Source organism: Theropithecus gelada, chromosome 3 (assembly GCF_003255815.1).
Source record: "Theropithecus gelada isolate Dixy chromosome 3, Tgel_1.0, whole genome shotgun sequence".
Lineage (NCBI taxonomy): Eukaryota > Metazoa > Chordata > Mammalia > Primates > Cercopithecidae > Theropithecus > Theropithecus gelada.
The window spans coordinates 18,632,065-18,649,660 of NC_037670.1; the positions used below are offsets into that span (position 1 = coordinate 18,632,065).

Below are 17,596 nucleotides of genomic sequence, written 5' to 3' on the forward strand. Positions count from 1 at the left end.
ACAAGGGTTTTAGAGTTTTAAAGGTTTGCATTTGGGTCTATTACCTATTTTATTTGGGTTTATGGTGTGAGATATGATTCAATGTTTACTTTTTGTGTATGTGGATAATCAGTTTTTTCCAGACAGTTGAAAAGACTATCCTTTCTCTTGTTTGCTGAGAGTTGTTTAAATCAGGAATGAAAGTTGGATTTTGTTTTTTCTGCATCTATTGAGAATCCTTTTGCATGATGGTCTGTTAATATGATAGCATATACTGATTGATTTTAAAGTGTTAAATCAATCTTGTGTTCTTGGGATAAACCGCACGTGGTCATGATGTATTATTTTTATATGTGGTTGAATTATTTAATGGATATACAACTGCTGAGTTTGTTGTATTCCTGAATGAATGTATGTAGTTTGTATCACTCAAGAAATTGCCCAAGTTGTTGAATTTATTAGCATAAAGTTATTCATAATATTCCCTTATCTTTTCAACATCTGTGAAGCATGAAGTGACATCACCTTTCTCATTTCTGATATACTGGTAATTTGTAGCTTTTTTTTAAAACTGAACAATCAGATAGAAGTTTATCAATTGTATTGATCTTCTCAAAGAAATAGTTTTTTGGTTTCATTGATTGTTGCACTTTTTTTTTTCATCGACTTCCACTCTTACCTTTATTCTTTCTTTTGCTTTTTTTTTTTTTTTTTTTTTTTTTGAGACAGAGTCTTGCTTTGTGGCCCAAGCTAGAATTCAGTGGGTGCAATCTCAGCTCACTGCAAACTTCACCTCCCGGGTTCAAGCAATTCTCCTGCCTCAGCCTCCTGAGTAGCTGGAATTACAGGCATGTGCCACCATGCCCAGCTAATTTTTGTATATTTTTAGTAGAGACAGGGTTTCACCATGTTGGCCAGGCTTGTTTTGAACTCCTGACCTCAGGTTATCCACCCACCTCGGCCTCCCAAAGTGCTGGGATTACAGGCATGAACCACTGCATCCAGCCTCTTTTGCATACATTGGGTTTGACTTTCTATTCTTTTTTAGGTCTCTTAAGGTGGAAGCTGGAGTCACTGATCTGTGCTCTTCTTTTCTAGTATAAGCATTTAGTACTATAAATTTCCCTCTAAGTCCAGTTTTAACTGCATCCCAGAAATTTTGATATACTGTATTTTTATTAAGTTTAAAATAATTTATAATTTTCCCTTTGATTTCCTTTTTGACACGTGAGTTTAGAACTATGCTATTTCATTTCCAGATATTTGGGCATTTTCCAGAGTTCTTTCTGCTGTTGATCATTAATTTAAATCCATTGTTGTCAGAGGACATCTTCTATGTTTTGGATCCTTTTAAATTTATTGAGACTCCTTCATGGATCCGAATATGGTTGGCAGTTGTTGCATGTGCACTTGAATTTGTGTTCTGTTGCTCCACGAAGTGTCCTATAAACAGCAACGACTGTGTTATTTGAGTCGCCTATATTATCATCCCCTTTCTGTCTACTTGCTCTGCTAATTATTGAGAGACCAGCCTGAGCAACAAAGTGAGACACCGTCTCTACAAAAAAATCAAAACCTTAGCCATGCATAGTGGCGCATGCCTGTAATCCGAGCTACTCGGGAGGCTGAGGCAGGAGGATTTCTTGAGCCCAGGAAGTCAAGGCTGCAGTGAGCCATGATTGTGCCACTGCATTTGAGCCTGGGCGGCAGAGCAAGACCCTGTCTCAAACAAATTCTTGATAGCGGTGTTGAAACCTCTGACTGTAATTGCAGATTTGTCTGTAATTTTTCCTCGCAGTTCTATCAGCTTTTGCTTCGTGTGTTTTGAGACCCTGCGCTCACATCGTGCATGCTCTTAACTGGTTGACCCCTGTGTCATCATGAAATGACCCTCTTTATCCCTAGACCCTGACTTGAAATCGATTCCTGCTTTCCTTTGATTAGTTTAGCACGGGATATCTTCTTTCACCTTGCTACTTTTTACCTAGTGTGTCTCATACTTAAATTAGCTTCCTTGGAGATTTCTGTAAGATCAAAGTATCTGCTTTGACATATTTATTAACTCTAAAAAAGTAATAACAGCTTTTCAGTGGAGAAACCACCTTATCTACGTGACAAAGCTCGGGCTGTCAGTGGCAAGGCAGATTGGCATCATGTACCCTTGATACGACACCCTGAGAAGGATGTCACTTCTGCGATATTCCTGCCAAAAATGCATCTCCCCATTCCAATCGTGAGAACATCCCGGGCACGCCCAAACTGAGAAAAACTCTACAAAGTGACTGGTCAGTGCATTCAAAGGCAAAAAGCTCATGGAAGACGAGAGAAGACAGGAGAAGTGACAGCTAAAAGTAGTGGGGAATCTTGCAAGGCACAAAGAACATGAGCAGAGAAACTGCAGACACTGAGTGAGGGCAGCTGTGAAGTTTGTATGTTAAAAGCGGAAGGGATGCCAAAGGCAAACCCAAACGTTACGGTATATTTTAAATTCAGTGAATTCATGCAGTTGCCACCGAACACCGCAGTGTAGACAGGAATGAGTCCGCAGACATTACCAAGAGTGAAGGAGGCCAGGCTCGCAAAGCACACCTGGCCAGTTCCGACTGGGGAGGTTCAGGAGCAGACGAGACTCGTGGGGGTGGGGTGAGGAGGTCAGACGCATGGGAACAACAATGTGGGGGCTCCAGGGCTCCAGATGACCGGGTGCTCGTTGTTGACATAAGAAACCCATTGGCTGCTCCCACGTAAGGCGTGTGCATGACTAAGTGTGTGTTATGCCACTGTCAAGACAGGGCAGATGTGCACCCTGCTCACTGGTCGCAGACACTTCCCGGTGTTGACAGTGTGTGCACTGACGGAATGCTGAGTCGGGGACACTTGCCTGAAGCCACGTGGTGAGTGCCTTCTTGGGTCCCCTGGGTTCTGTGTGTGTGGCCTGCCCCGTTTGGTGAAGACGTCAGCCGTCTCCGAGGGCCCTGCACGCAGCCTGGGCCACCGTCTGCTCCAGACCACAGCCTGTGCTCTCAAAAACACCAGAAGCCGCCTCCTGCCTCCCTGATCTGAGCCTCCCTCATGGCTGTGATTGAGTTCAGGGCTGAGCATCTCACTCCCTTATCTGCCCAGGATCCAGCCTTGTGGTCTGGGAGTAAAATGTAGCTGCTCTAGCTGGTTAATTGCTCTCCCAGCTGCGAGGGTGTCTCGCTGGGGACTGGCATGGAGGAGCTGCACTTGCAGCATCCATGGGGCTGGGATGCCATCAGGCAAATGAATAAAACATCCTGGGTGAAGGAGCCGGGGTTGCCCGCCCCACACTCAGACAGGGCGGCCTCAGATGAGCCTGCCCCACTGCCATGGCTGGCCACTGGGTGCAGGCTGATTGCCCTGCTGCCCCTGCCTCCACACTCGTCCCTCCTGTCCCGGCCCCTGACCCAGCGTGGGGACCCTCAGACAGAGCCCCGGCCGTCTCACAGGCAGGGCAGGGGCAGTGCTGTGGCGAGGGCCAGAGCTGTCAAGGGGAATCCACGGCCCCCAGGCACAGCCCCCACCCCTTCCCTGGGTGCCACCTTCAGCTGAGTGTTTCTAGATCCCACAGACACAGAGCTGAGACCTACCCCAGACAGTGGGAGCTCAGCCCAGTGCTGCAGCCAGAAACAGGAGCACTGAGCACAACATGGCCCCTGGCAGAGGTCTGGACCCACAGCCAGTAACCGAGGAGTCTCAGGCTTTCCCTGTAGCACCTGGAGGCTGCGCTGCAGGGGGAGAGGGAGCTGGAGAGGAGTGGGGTGGGCCCCATGCAGTCTGCACTGTGGTTCAAACCTGCCACCTGAGAGCCCCTTGGGGGTGGAGGATGCTGACCCCAGATGCAGCTTCCAGGACCTCCCAGCCCCACTGCCTCTGAGCTTCGAAAGGGGCCTGAAGATCTACATTTTTATCAAACCCAGGGTGACTCCATCACGAAAGTTGGTGACGGGACTGATTCTAAGTAGGGCATAAGGGGTCAGTTGTGTCCTTGGTGACGCTGATGGGGTGAGGGGGACTTGGGGGTGGCCAGAGAGCTTTGGGTCAGGTGGAAGACAGAGGCCTACCCCGAGCAGGGTGGGTGTCACCTGCGGCCAGTGCTCAGCAGCCAGGCCGCCCCAGGCTCCATCTGGAGCCCCTGCAGGGGCGACAGGGCACATTGGCACCACCATGCAGGGGAAGCCAAGGAGGAGGGCACGTGGATGCCACCATCCTGGCCTGGAGGGCTTGGGGACGATGTTGGAGCCCAGGTGTAGGAAAATGAAGACAGGGAGCTGGTGGGTTGGAGAAACTGGGGGTGTAGGTTTGAGGGGCTGCAGGGCCTCCACAGGCCTCAGAAAGCTCACCTGTGGATCGAGGAGAACTTCAGGCAGCCGTGACACAGCCCCCGGCCCTGGACGTGTCAGAAACTTTATTTGTGGAAAACACACAGGAGCCAGCCAGGCCTGAGATGGCAGATTTAACATCTTGGGTTTTACCACATTCCCCATCCTGAGGGCCCTGATGGTTCACACACCTGTGAGCCATTGACACCAAACCACGCGGTCCGCACATCCCCACTTCCTGCCCACACTGTCCCTCCTTCCTGGGTGGGGCCAGCACGTGGCTCCCAGGTAGTGGGGAGGGAGAGCTTCTGCAGCCCCCTCCCAGGGTCCCTGGGGCTAACCCTGGCAGAGGCCCTCTGGGTCTCTTCACAGGCCTGGGCTGTGTCTGGGCTCCTGTCCCCCCATGGAGCTTATCCTGACAGCCAGGAGTTCAGACGGTGCCCCCGGGCCAGGCAAGGATCCGTGTTGAGTCACCTCGGAACATGGAGGCCCTCTTGGGGAGAGTGGCAGGGCCCCTTCCTCACAGGCCACAGGGGACCCTGACTCTCCAGGGAATTTGCCTTGGGCTGATAACCTCCACGGTGGAAGAGTTGCTTGGGGTGACACAGCCAGGAAGGGAGTGAACTCTGGCCAAGGGTCCAGCACAGGCCCAGCCCCTCACCTGATGGCCAAGGGTCCCAGGGGCCCCTCAACTCCGAGTGGCCTGTGCCCTGTCTTGAGCTCTTCTCCCAGGTCACCCTGACCCTGTCCAGTTCATGAGGTCATCTGCGGCAAACTTGCAGCAGCCGTGAGGGGCAGTGGGTCCACCAAACCCCACCCTGTGCAGGGCCCAGGATCAGCCTAAGTCCTGGACAGGCTCAGGAGAGAGAAGCCCTGGTTTCCGGGGGGACCGTCCACGGCCTGAGTGCACAGTCAGTAGTGAGCCCCAAATTCAGCTGCCACCTTCTGGAGGAGGGTCTTGTGGTTCGCGTATAGTGGGATGCGCCTGTCCACCACCTGCCATCGGATGGAGGCCCCCGAGTTGCAGGCGTGCAGGTTCTGGAACAACAAGGGCAGAGCTGACCCTCCCTGCCAGCCCAGCCTCTGCCCAGCTGAGCCCTACAGACTGCAGCCTTCGAGGGCACCCTCACTTTACTCCTCTGTGAAATGGGAGGCAGGACCCCTGTGTCAGGTGCACCAGAGATGCACCCACAAGGCCCTGAGGATCCTTCAGGGGAAGAAGATGCAGGTGCAGCTTTGCCGGGAGCTGTTTAGCCTGCATATAAAGCCTGGGGTTATTGCATGGAACTTTCCCATCGCAGTTCTGAATTAGGAGCATGCAGGATTGATCCAAGCACTGGGAATCCACATCCCCGTAAAAGGCTAAAAGCCGGCAGCAGAGGCGGGGGGGCCTTGCCAGCCTCACCCCTGGATGCCTTCCTCGAGGCCTCCCTGGAGGATGCAGGTCCCAGAACTACACAGGGCCCTCATGGTCGCCTGTCCCGTCCGCTCTGGCCATCCGCAGGGGCTCCCTGGCCTCCCCCGGTACCCCCTTTGTCACTTTCTGGGCAAGACTCTGATCCTGTAGCTTCCACTTTCTGGCCCTGGGCCCCGGGAGCACAGCCAGGTCCCACCCTTGGAGGCCCCAGAGGCAGGTCCAGAATCCAGACCCCCTCTCTGCCTCCCCCTCCCCAGAGGCCACGCCCATACCCGTCCCCGCCTCCCCACTTCCCCTCCCTGGAGGCCAAGTTCATACAGAGTTCAGCCTGTTCAGTTCCACGTCGTTCTGGTCCTGGAAGTGGACGCTGATGGCCACCGTCTCGATCCAGGCATTGTCCGTGTTCCTCGGGTCGTCCATGTAGCCTTTGTACACCTGGATGGGCAGGGCAGGGTAAGCCCGACAGCAAGGGACCCCTGAGCAGTGCTCCGGCCCACCACGTGCCCTCTACCCTGCCCCAGCTCCCACCACACACAGGACCCTGGCCCAGCTCTCCCCAAGCCTGCCCGGGCCTGCACGGCGGAGCAGCCCAATGCCGGCTTCATCCTGAACAGTCCTTGCCCTGCAGAGATCTTGGAAACGTCTTCTCAGTGAAGAAAGTCAGCTTCAAAAGCCACCTGCTGTAGGAGTCCACTTATAACTGATGTCCAGAACCCGCAAATTCAAGGAGATGGGAAGCAGATTCGGGAGTGCTGGGGAAGAGCTTGGGGTGATGGAATGTTCTGGAACTGGATAGAGGTGGTGGCTGCACAATGTTGTGACGTGCTCCACGCCATGGCATTGATCACTTTTTTTTTTTTTGAGATAGTCTCACTCTTGCCCAGGCTCGAGTACAGTGGTGCAACCTCCACCGCCTGGGTTCAAGCAATTCTCCTGCTTCAGCCTCCCAAATAGCTGGGATTACAGGCATGCACCACCAGGCCTGGCTAATTTTTGTATTTTTAGTAGAGACAGAGTTTCGCCATGTTGGCCAGGCTGGTCTCGAACTCCTGACCTCCAGCGATCCGCCCACCTCAGCCTCCCAAAGTGCTGAGATTACAGGTGTGAGCCAGTGCACCCAGCACGTGTAGCCTGTTATTATAAAGAGCGTCCATGAAGGGCTGGGTGCAGTAGCTCACACCTGTAATCCCAGCACTTTGGGAGGCTGAGGTGGACAGATCGCTTGAGCCCAGGAGTTCATAACCAGCCTGGGCAACGTGGCCAAACCCTGTCTCTACCAAAAATACAAAATATTAGCTGGGTGTGGTGTCTCACCCCTGTAGTCCCCGCTACCTGGGAGGCCAAGGCAAGAGGCTTGCTTGAGCCCAGGAGGTGGAGGCTGCAGTGAGTCAAGATGGCACCACTGCACACCAGCCTGGGTGACAGAATAAGACCTTGTTTCCAAAAAAAAGTGTGCATGGCATTTGTGTGAGAGAGAGCTGGAGATGAAGCCTTTCTAAGGAAAGAGTGAGGTTTCTAAAGAAGTAAACAAAAAGTCCTGGTACAGTCGGTCCCCAGGCTGGGCACTTGGGAAGGGCTCTCCAGAGCTTGGGAGTCTGGGGCAGGTCTGAGGGAGGGGCTGGCTTCCCAGCACCCTTGGGCGCAGCGGTGCCCAAGTCAAGGGTGGATGTGCGGAGGAGGGTGGCACCATGCCTCCAAGCCGCTGTCACACCTGAAGGCAGCAAGGGTCCTCAGCCCATCCCCCTTGACTTAGGAGAAAATGGAACAGAGAGGGAGGGGCCTGCACACAGCTATGCTTCCTGGTCCTCTGGGAGCTGTGCAACGTAGGGACAGGGGCTGGGACCACCGTCACCGGGTGAAGCTGGGTGGGACCACTGTCACCCGATGGGACTGGGGCAGGTCCCCAGTATCATGCTATGCTCATCCTACGGCCCTGGGAACACATAGGTGGAATACACATAGGCCGGGAATACCTCCATGCCGCGCGTTAGCAAGTTCTCAAAAGACAGCCAGTGCTCCTGCCGGAGGATCCGCTTCAGCTTCCGAGGCAGCGTCTCCCCTGGCTCCCGGGAGCCCTGGACAGACACAGGCAGGTCAACAGGGCACTGAAGCGGGACCTCAGGCTGCCCTGGCACCCGTCTCCACTGGCCTGCCCATCGTGGGCAGCAGCCCAGCCCCGGGAGCCACAGGCAGGCGGCGTCTTGGGCTGGAGTGACATTACCCAGAACCAGCCATCTACGTCAGCATCTGTGAGCCTGCCATGGCCCGAGCAGGGGGCACTGGGCTGCAGGCACAACCTCTGAGGAGCAGCGACAGCCCCCAGGATACCCACCCTGAGCTCAGGCTCCCCAAGGATGACAGGACACCCCCTCCCTGCTCCCCTGGCGCCTGCCCCAGGCATTGCCCCTCCCAGCTCAGGCCCAGTGCAGCAGGCTACTGCAGTGGGTTCCCTGTTTGCATTCCTGTCTCTCCCAGTCCCACCCCAGCCTGTGCTGGGGCTGGCTGGGCTCCCAGACGCTCCCGAGCGCCACCTGCCTCAAGGACCTGACTCTACCCCGAACCTCCTCCTCCCCACACCCATCTTTCCCGTCCTACTTGTCATTCAAAGTCCCATTGAAACACCCATGAGTTTCTCATGAAGACTTTGCAGGCACGTCAAGACAGACACTCTCACCCTCAAGTACGAGTGCCCTAGAGCCAGGAACCCAGGAGGCCCCTCAGAGCGCCCCTCTCAGTGACCAGCCAGAGCTGACAGAGATGCCGGTGAGTGGAACCCCAGACCCAACCCCACGCTCCCCACATGGAGAGGCCAAAGTGCCAGAGAGCGGAGGGTGACTCGTGCCCCAGGGCTGGGTGTGCACAGGCAGAGAAGCCACTGGGTGAGAGCAGTGGGGCAGCAAGGGGACCCCGAGGCCAAAAGCCCCCTCTGCTGCAAGGTTGGTTCCAGCTGTGGAGCGAGGCCCCCCAAAGCACTGGGACTCAGCAGCTGGGCCTGGGCTCCGGAATCCCCGTTCCTGCCCAGAGGCCCTCGTGGCACTGCTGCCCTGCACACCACAGTGGCACACACACTCCCACACCAGCAGAGGCAGCCACCAGGCCGTGAGCTCAGGGCTAGAGAAATGCAACAGCTTCTTGCTGAGTTGTTGTAAGTGACATACTCCCCAGATCAGGTGCAGAGGAGAGGCCCTGCGGGGTAGGCTGTACCCCAGAGGTCCCGCACCATGGCCAGGCCTGGCAGGATTCAGACCTCCTAGCAGGACCAGCCTCTTCCATCCCCTGCAGTGAGGGGGCTGGAGGGCTGCGGAGACCCAGCTGGCCTGAGAGGAAACAGGAGCTATTGGAGGCACTTGAAGAGGAAAGGCCTGGGTCATCTGTCCCAATTGTGTCCACCCCTCCCACAAGACCCTGGGGTGCGCTCCAGCCTTAGCCCCACAACCAGCCACTGCCCCTGAGCTGAGGAGCCTGTGCACACCCCTGGGCCCTGCCTGACACTGTCCTCTCTTTATGGCTCAGCACCTGGCCCTGAAGGTCAGGAGCAGGTCGGTATCTGACACACCGTGAGGAGCTACCTCTGACCCCAACACCCTGAACCCCAAAAGGGGAGCCCAGGTGGCCTCCAGCCCAGCCCGTGCGTGGGACACAGTAGGTGCCCCGTTAGTGTTTATGCACCAAAAGATCCTCTGATCCTGGGTTTTTCTAACTGCACCAGGAGGAAACAGGAGGAAGAGGAGTGTCTTCTACAGACAAAATAGGCTGGGGTCTTGCACCCTCCCTGCCCGGGGGCTGGTGTGCAGTCTGTGGGTGGAATGGATGAATGGAAGAGTGACCCACAGACAGCCCAGTGGACAGAGGCCCCACGCGCTGCAGCCTTACCCCAGGCAGGGCCCAGTGCTCGGAGAGAGGGAGCTTCACCACCAGCACTTCCAGCATCTTCTTTATGCTCTTCCTGCAGATGGCTCCGTCCTCGTTCCGCCTCCACCTGCAGAGGGAGTGACCACAGCTGCCCAGGACCCGCTGTGGCCTCCAGCCTCCCCTGCGCCACGCTGGGGCTGGCCCTGCCTGGGGCGGGGCGGTGTCAGGTCCACCACAGGCTCAAACTGTGTTCTTTTTCAAGTTCTTCATCCCCAGGGAAAAGACTGAGCTAGTAACCACTTAGGGGATGTCCTTCCTCACTTCCATCAGCAGCTGGTAGGACTAGAAAGAGCCCCAGCCTTCATGGAGAATTTTTAAAGATTAAAACCCTTAGAGAGGTACCTGCCCTTTGACCCAGCTTTGCAGTTTGATCACTCTTAGAAAATGCCGGTGGGAACCCAGTGGGGTGATGTGGGATGCTGAGTGCTGCCCAGGGGTGACGTGAGGAGCCGAGTGCCACCCGGGCATGCCAAGGAGAGGCCAAAGGACCAGGGAGCAGAGGGTTTGACTCACACCCCAGGGCCATGCCTGCACGGCCAGAGAAGCCACTGGGTGAGAGGGGCTGGGCAGCAAGAGGACTCTGAGGCCAAAGGCCCCTCTGCTGGGGGAGGTCCCGGCTGTGGAGGCATAGCCCCCAGAGAGCACAGGGCACAGCAGCTGGGCCTGGGCCCCAGAATCCCACTCCTGCCCAATGTGGACAGCAAGAGCCCCCAGCAGTTTCCTCAGGGACGGAGGCGTCTGCACCCGCACAGAAGGCGGCCTGTGCCTTGGGTGAGAGCAGTGGGCCGGCTAAGAGTGCGGAGCAGTGAGTCTGAGGGGGTGAAAGTGGAGCTGTGTCCCCATCTGTGGATGGGTGTGGAGGAGTGAGCCTGTGGTGGGAGTTGAGTGTGGGGCTGTGGGGCTGTGTCCCTGTGGAGGGGGGTCCTCTAATGGGCTGGGACCGGCAGAAAAGTGAAGGCAGCCCCCGGAGAGGGGCATGGTCCTGGGATCTTGGGGATCCTGGACATTCCTGCCCCGTTTCGGGTGTATTCATGTTTATCCACAGACGCCCCTCACCTCCCCTTGATGCGCACCAAGTGCCAAGCACCAAAGCCGCCCTCCTGGCCCCTGGGCACCGGGGAGTGGCAGCAGCCCCTGGTGAAGGTGGGAGTGGCCGCGTTGCTGAGGTGCTGGTGCCCAGCAGGCGTGAACTCACCGCGTGACCATGGGGTACAGCGTGTGGTTGGGTCCAAAGCAGCTGAGGCTCCCGCGCCCACGCAGTCCCGTCCGGCCCATGGGGTTCCTGGGATGCAGAGGGGTCAACTCAGTCCACCATCCACCACTGGGGGAGGACAGGGCGGGGAGGGCAACTGAGAGGGGACAGCGGGCATCAGAAGCCGGCGCACAGTGGGATGTCGTTCAGGCTTCTTTAGGGACCTGCTCTGGCCTATGGGGGAGGATCCCCTTGGGACCCCCAAGGAGTAAGACCAAGGCTCTGGGTTACCTTGGGGTCACCTGGTGGGGGAACGGTCTCCCTGGGAGCAGAAGTCCAGCCACTGCAGGCCGGTGAGGGGCTAAAGTGCCACCTTCTCCCCACGGAGCGTAGAACTAGCCGACTGCTCGGGCCAGCACTTTGTGTCCAAAGGCCCCAGAGCATGGTCTGCATCCTGGCAGCCTTCCGAGGGGCAGCATGGGAGCCAGGCCAGACACCCAGAGGCCCTGTGTCCGAGTGGCCACAGAGACCCCAGCAGAGTGTGCTAACCACAGGCAGCAGGAGCCACAGATGCTTCCCCTTGGCCCAGGCTGGTCTCCCTGACACCACGAGGTCCTATACGAAACAGCAAGTTCTAGAAACGGGCGAGTTCCTGTGAATGCACCACTAAAACAGAAGGAAGAAACGCACTGCTGCTACCATGCGGTGGGGGTGGCCTCCATGTCTACAGAAAGTCCCCAGCAGTGTCCCCACCACAGTCCCCACCAGCATGCCCGCCACCAGTGTCCCCGCCACCATCTCCACCACCATCCCCGCCACCAGCGTCCCTGCCACAGTGGGGAGAGTGGGGACAGTGGGGACAGTGGTATCATTCCTCCACCAATCCACTCTGACCTCCAGATCCCACCAGAGCTGTAGCCTCCGACCCACCCCTCACGGGCCTCCTCTCTGTACAGCCTGGACTCCATCCTCCTGAGTCCGCGCGGCCGTGCATGGCTGCCCTGGGACAGCTTACCACCTCTAGCACTGGCGGCCACCAGCCAGGCCTGTGCCACCATCCCTGACCCTGCCTGGCGTGGCAGCCTCCAACTGGCCTCCCCGCCTCCACCCAGCCCCTCCTCTGTTGCCCCCCTGCAGTCGCCCTGCTCCTGCCCAGCTGTCAGGGACCCCAGCTCTCGCTGCACTGCTGCGCAGACCTGCCTGCGTCTGTGGTGATCAGAGTCCACACCAGAACCTGCCCAGTGTGTAGGGCCCACCTGGCCGGGCCTCTCAGACAGCCCTCCCAGCTCACTCTGCAGTCTCCTCTGTGGCCGGGGGGCCTTGCGCGGTGGGGCCCAGGCAGCCTCCCTAGAAGCTGCTCAGAAACCAGAGTCCCGGCCCCACCAAGCTCCAGAGCTGGCACCACATGCAGCAAGCCCCGGGGACCTCAGCTCCAAGGCCGGGGCTCACTCAGGGTTCTTGCGATGGCCACTGCTGCCTCCCCTCAACCCCAAGCCCGTCTCTCACTCCCGTCTACCCTGCCCTTGCCAGCCACCATTCTCCCTCCTGTACTCACACCACTGAGCGGGCAGAACCCGGAACCAAGGCCACGGACAAATGGGGCGCTGGGCAGAGCTACACTGAGCTCCAGAAGGAGAAGGCGGCGGCGGGTCCTGCTGCTGGGAGCAAGGCTGCCTCGTCTCCCCGTAACTGCTGTTCATGCCGAGTGCAGCGCATTGGTCAAGAAGCTCACAGAGGAGGCCACACGCTCTGCCTGGCACGAGTCCACCCCCACAGGAAGCTCCGGGCCCCAGGGCTCTGCTGTCATCTCACTGTCCCTGTCCCTAGTCGGCCAGTGGCAGAGCCAGGAGGGAGGTCAGGGGCCTGACGGCTCCTACCATTAAACCACATGCACGCCCGCTCCTGCCAGGAAGGAAACAAATGCTATGCACCCTTGCTTCTCAGTCAGCCTGAGTGGGCCGGGCAGCAGGGGCTTCGGACCACCAAGCTGCCCTCCCGCACCACAGCCCCCACCCCACAGCCAAGTCTTCAGCTGCTGTCACTGTGCCCTGATCTCTGAGCCCCCGGTCATGATCTCGTCCATACAGTTCTCAACCCCTCATCTCCCTGCTGTATGCTCGCTAGCTCCATCACAACGTCAAGGCATAGGCCCGTCCACAAACCTACCCACACAACCCCAAAGCGCGAACACAGCGACACTCCAGCTGCAGCAATCACATGTTCATTCACTCATCCACTCACAGCTCCAGAAATGCAGGTGGGTTGTGGGGTGGAGAGCTGGCCTTTGGGTTGAACAAGGCAGAATCCTTGCTGACCTGACCTCAACCCATTTCAGAAAGAACGGGCAAGACAAGCCCAAGTGGAGTGGATTCAAAAGAGGAAGGGACGAGCGGGCAGGGGCCAAGGAGACAGCGTGTTTAAAGAGTTATGTCGGGCCGGGCACAGTGGCTCACGCCTGTAATCCCAGCACTTTGGGAGGCCGAGACGGGCGGATCACAAGGTCAGGAGATCAAGACCATCCTGGCTAACACAGTGAAACCCCGTCTCTACTAAAAAAAAAAAAATACAAAAAACTAGCCAGATGAGGTGGCGGGTGCCTGTAGTCCCAGCTACTCGGGAGGCTGAGGCGGAAGAATGGTGTAAACCTAAGAGGCGGAGCTTGCAGTGAGCCGAGATCGCACCACTGCACTCCAGCCTGGGCGACAGAGTGAGACGCCATCTCAAAAAAAAAAAAAGAGTTATGTCGGCAGGAGCAACGCAAGAGGGCAGGAGGACCCGGGTGCAGGAGGAGCAGTATGTTCGGGATGAGGTCCTTGAGAGGCAATGGGAGACAGGTCTAGCACAAAGGTGCACTGGGGTGAACAATGCCCACAAATTTATGTCCTTCCCAGAACCTCAGAATCTGGCCTTGTTCAGAAATAGTGTCTGCAGGTTTAATTAGTTAAGATGAAGCTACACTGAAATAGGGTTGGCCCTAAACCCAGTATGATTTATAATCCTAAGAACAGAAGAGACACAGACACATGCAGGGAGAGGCCATGTGGCTAGGGGGCAGAGATCAGGGTGATGCATCCACAAGCCAAGGAATGCAAAGGGCTGCCAGGAACACCAGGAGCTGGAGAGGCAGGAAGGGGTCTCCCCTCAAGCCCTCAGAGGGAGTGTGGCCCTTGATTTCAGACTCCTGGCCCTCAGAACTGTGAGATAATCCATTTCTGTTAATCCCCCCAGTTTGTGGTACTTAGTTACAACAGCCATAGCAAACTAATATGGTGAGGGGGCTGGCCCCAGACGGACATGGGGGACAGTCACTCCTGTCAGAAAGGGCATCTGAGTGTGTGAGTGACGTGAGTCAGACAAGCTCACACAGGCTGCTGTTGTGAATGGGCCAAGAGGGTTAGGGTTAAGGTTAGGGATAGGGATTAGGGTTAGGGTTGGGGTTGGGGGTTAGGGTTAGAGTTGGGGTTAGGGTTAGGGGTGAGGTTAGGGTTACAGTCAAGCAGCTGCAACAACCCAGGGTAGAGACTGTGGCCACAGAGGACATTTCAATTTCAAGAATCTGCGTGTTGCCAATCCCACTCCAACAAAAGTGCAATAAAATTAGAAGGTGATAACAAAGAATGGCTTAAAAACTGTAAGTAGAGGACAAGGCATAGTGGCTCATGCCTGTAATCCCAGTACATTGGGAGGCCAAGGTGGGTGGATCACGAGGTGAGGAGTTCAAGACCTGCTTGACCATCATGGTGAAACACCATCTCTATTAAAAATACAAAAAGAATTAGCTGGCATTGTGGCACATGCCTGTAATTCCAGTGGTTCGGGAGGCTGAGGCAGAAGAATTGCTTGAACTGGGACCCTGCAGGTGGAGGTTGCAGTGAGCCAAGATCGCACCACTGCACTCCAGCCTGGGCTACAGCGCAAGACTCTGTCTCAAGATAAAAAAAACTAAAAGTACATCACTAAATAATCAAATGAAGATTATGCTGGGTGTGGTGGCTCACACCTGTAATCCCAGCACTTGGGGAGGCAGAGGCAGGAGGACTGCTTGAGTCCACGAGCTTAAGACCTGCCTGGATAATAGAGTGAGACCTCATTCTCCACAAAAAGAAAAAAAAGAGCAAAACAAAAGTGTAAGATGAAGATTATAATGAAATTTATATAGTAAAAAATAAAATCTCTACACATCAAAACTTAAGGGATACAGCCTACCAGATCTTAGAGAGAATTTATAGTCTTAGGTACCCTTATTAGAAAACCAGGAAAATTAAATAAAAATGAGCTCTAACACATAAATCAAGAGCAAATCCATAAGAAGTAGAAAGGAAGGAAAGATAACAACAAAAGCAAAAATGGATGAGATAGAAAAATTAAGACAATCAACAAATCCAAAAGTTAGTTTTTTGAAAAGATTATAAAATTAACCACTGGCAAGAATAATCAAAAAAAAAAAAAAAAACCAAAGAAGAGAAATACATAATAAATATCAATGCTCAAAAGAGAAATTACTGTATATTTATATTAGATTTTTTTAAATCATAAAAGAATATTATGGACATCTGTGACACAATATATTTCAAAAGTTAGATGAAATGATAATTTTCCAGAAAATTTACAATTACTAAAAAACGACCCAAGAAGAAACAGGAAATAAGGTTCCAAAATCATTATGGAAGATAAAGTAGTTAGAAATCTACTTGCTCAAAATATGTTAGACCTAACAGTTTTATAGGTGAGTATTATCAGACTTTAAGAGACAAATAATTATCTCCACCTCATTCAAAAAGTTCCAAAGAAGAGAAAAGAAGGAAAGCTGACCAGCTCATTCATTGAGATGGGTATAACCTCATACCAAAACCAAAGTAAGACAGTACAAGAAATATAAATTATAGGCAAATTCCACTTTTGAACACAGATTTTTTTAAATCTTAAATAAAATGTTAGTAAATTAACTCCAGCAGTATATTAAATATAACAGAAGAGTTTATTCTAGGAAAACAAGGATGGCTCAACACTGAAGAAGCTATAAAAATAATTCACACACTAATTGGCTAAAGGGGAAACATCTTATAACTATCTCAATCAATGGCAGAAAAACCATTTAGTAGCATTCAGCTCCTGACAAACTGGGACTAGATAGAAACATTCCTAATCTCATAAAAGGTATTTATAAATTTCTTCAGCAAATACCATACTTAATGGTGAAATGTTGATAGCATTCCCATTAACTCAGAAACAAGGAAACCTGTTAATATTACCAATATTCTAAAATACACTGAAGAATTTACCCAGCACAATAAGGCAAAAAAAAGAATGAGGCATGATTATTGTAAGGAGAAAGACAACATTGTTATTTGCAGAATATATATTATTTACATAGAAAATCTACAAACACTTTTATATAATTAATGAGAAAATTTAACAAAGTTGTTAGACATAAAGTCAGCATACAAAATTAATAATGCCCCTATATATTTTTTAAAAATTGAAAATAGAAAAAATATTATAGGCCAGGAGTGGTGGCTCATGTCCATAATCCCAGCACTCTGGGAGGCTGAGGCAAGTGGATCACCTGAGGTCAGGAGTTCGAGACCAGCCTGACCAACATGGTGAAACCCCATCTCTATTAAAAATGCAAAATTAGCCGGGCATAGTGGTGGACACCTGTAATTCCAGCTACTCAGGAGGCTGAGGCAGGAGAATCACTTGAACCCAGGAGGTGGAGGTTGTAGTGAACCAAGATCATGCCATTGCACTCCAGCCTGGGCAACAAGAGTGAAATTCCATCTCAGCTGGGCGTGGTGGCTCAAGCCTGTAATCCTAGCACTTTGGGAGGCCAAGACGGGCGGATCACGAGATCAGGAGATCGAGACCATCCTGGCTAACACAGTGAAACCCCGTCTCTACTAAAAAAATACAAAAAAAAACCCAACTAGCTAGGTGAGGTGGCGGGCGCCTGTAGTCCCAGCTACTTGGGAGGCTGAGGCAGGAGAATGGTGTAAACCCGGGAGGCAGAGCTTGCAGTGAGCTGAGATCCGGCCACTGCACTCCAGCCTGGGCGACAGAGTGAGACTCCATCTCAACAACAAAAAAAAAAAAAAAAAGAAAAAAATTTCATCTCAAAAAAAAAAAAAAGAAAAGAAAAAGAAAAAATGTTATAATTTCCCCAAATAACAAAAGTTATCAAATACCTGAGGAATAAATATTACTTAAAAGTGTAAGATCCTTATGAGCAAAATTATAAAACTTTAGGGAAGGACAAAGAGAAGACATAAATAAATGTTGACAAATATATACATAGACGATTCATTATCATAAAAGTGTCATCTCAAATTTTTCTATAAATTTAATACAATTCTTATCAATGGATTTGTCATGGAGCTAGAAAAACTGGTTTTTAAACTCACAAAAATGCTAAAGTCTCAAGACCAGAAAAGGCAAGTTTACAGACATGCTACCCCAGAGTCAGGATTATTGCAATGCTATGGCAAATCGTGGCATGATCTGCTACGAGATGAGTGGGACAGAGGCAGACAGAGCTATGAAAGAGGAGTCAGACCTCATGCACACCTCAGGGGAGGAGCCACACCTCAGGGAGGAGCCAGACCTAAGGGGAGGAGCCACACCTCAGGGAGGAGCCAGACCTAAGGGGAGGAGCCACACCTCAGGGAGGAGCCAGACCTAAGGGGAGGAGCCAGACCTAAGGGGAGGAGCCACACCTCAGGCAATGAGCCAGACATCAGGGGAGGAGCCAGACCT

At 53.4% G+C, this 17,596-nt stretch overlaps 1 protein-coding gene and 2 non-coding genes across 5 annotated transcripts in view; all 3 read right to left on the bottom strand.

The window, feature by feature from the left end:
• Window positions 1-4,281: 4,281 nt before the first annotated feature.
• Window positions 4,282-17,596, bottom strand: part of TRPM2 (transient receptor potential cation channel subfamily M member 2) — an 88,247-nt gene continuing 74,932 nt past the window's right edge. For all 3 annotated transcript variants that reach the window (XM_025379297.1, XM_025379299.1, XM_025379298.1), the window contains 5 exons: window positions 10,847-10,933; window positions 9,613-9,718; window positions 7,713-7,814; window positions 6,058-6,174; window positions 4,282-5,360 (listed from right to left, as the gene is read on the bottom strand). In XM_025379297.1, coding sequence (XP_025235082.1) covers window positions 5,235-5,360; window positions 6,058-6,174; window positions 7,713-7,814; window positions 9,613-9,718; window positions 10,847-10,933 — 538 coding nt within the window. In that variant the 3' untranslated portion in view covers window positions 4,282-5,234. The remainder of the gene's footprint in view (window positions 5,361-6,057; window positions 6,175-7,712; window positions 7,815-9,612; window positions 9,719-10,846; window positions 10,934-17,596) is intronic.
• On the bottom strand, window positions 7,771-7,852 carry LOC112621934. The gene has a single exon (XR_003118855.1). It is a non-coding gene; the product is annotated as a Z6 small nucleolar RNA (small nucleolar RNA).
• LOC112621933 lies at window positions 9,599-9,659 on the bottom strand. Its single transcript, XR_003118854.1, has one exon. It is a non-coding gene; the product is annotated as a Z6 small nucleolar RNA (small nucleolar RNA).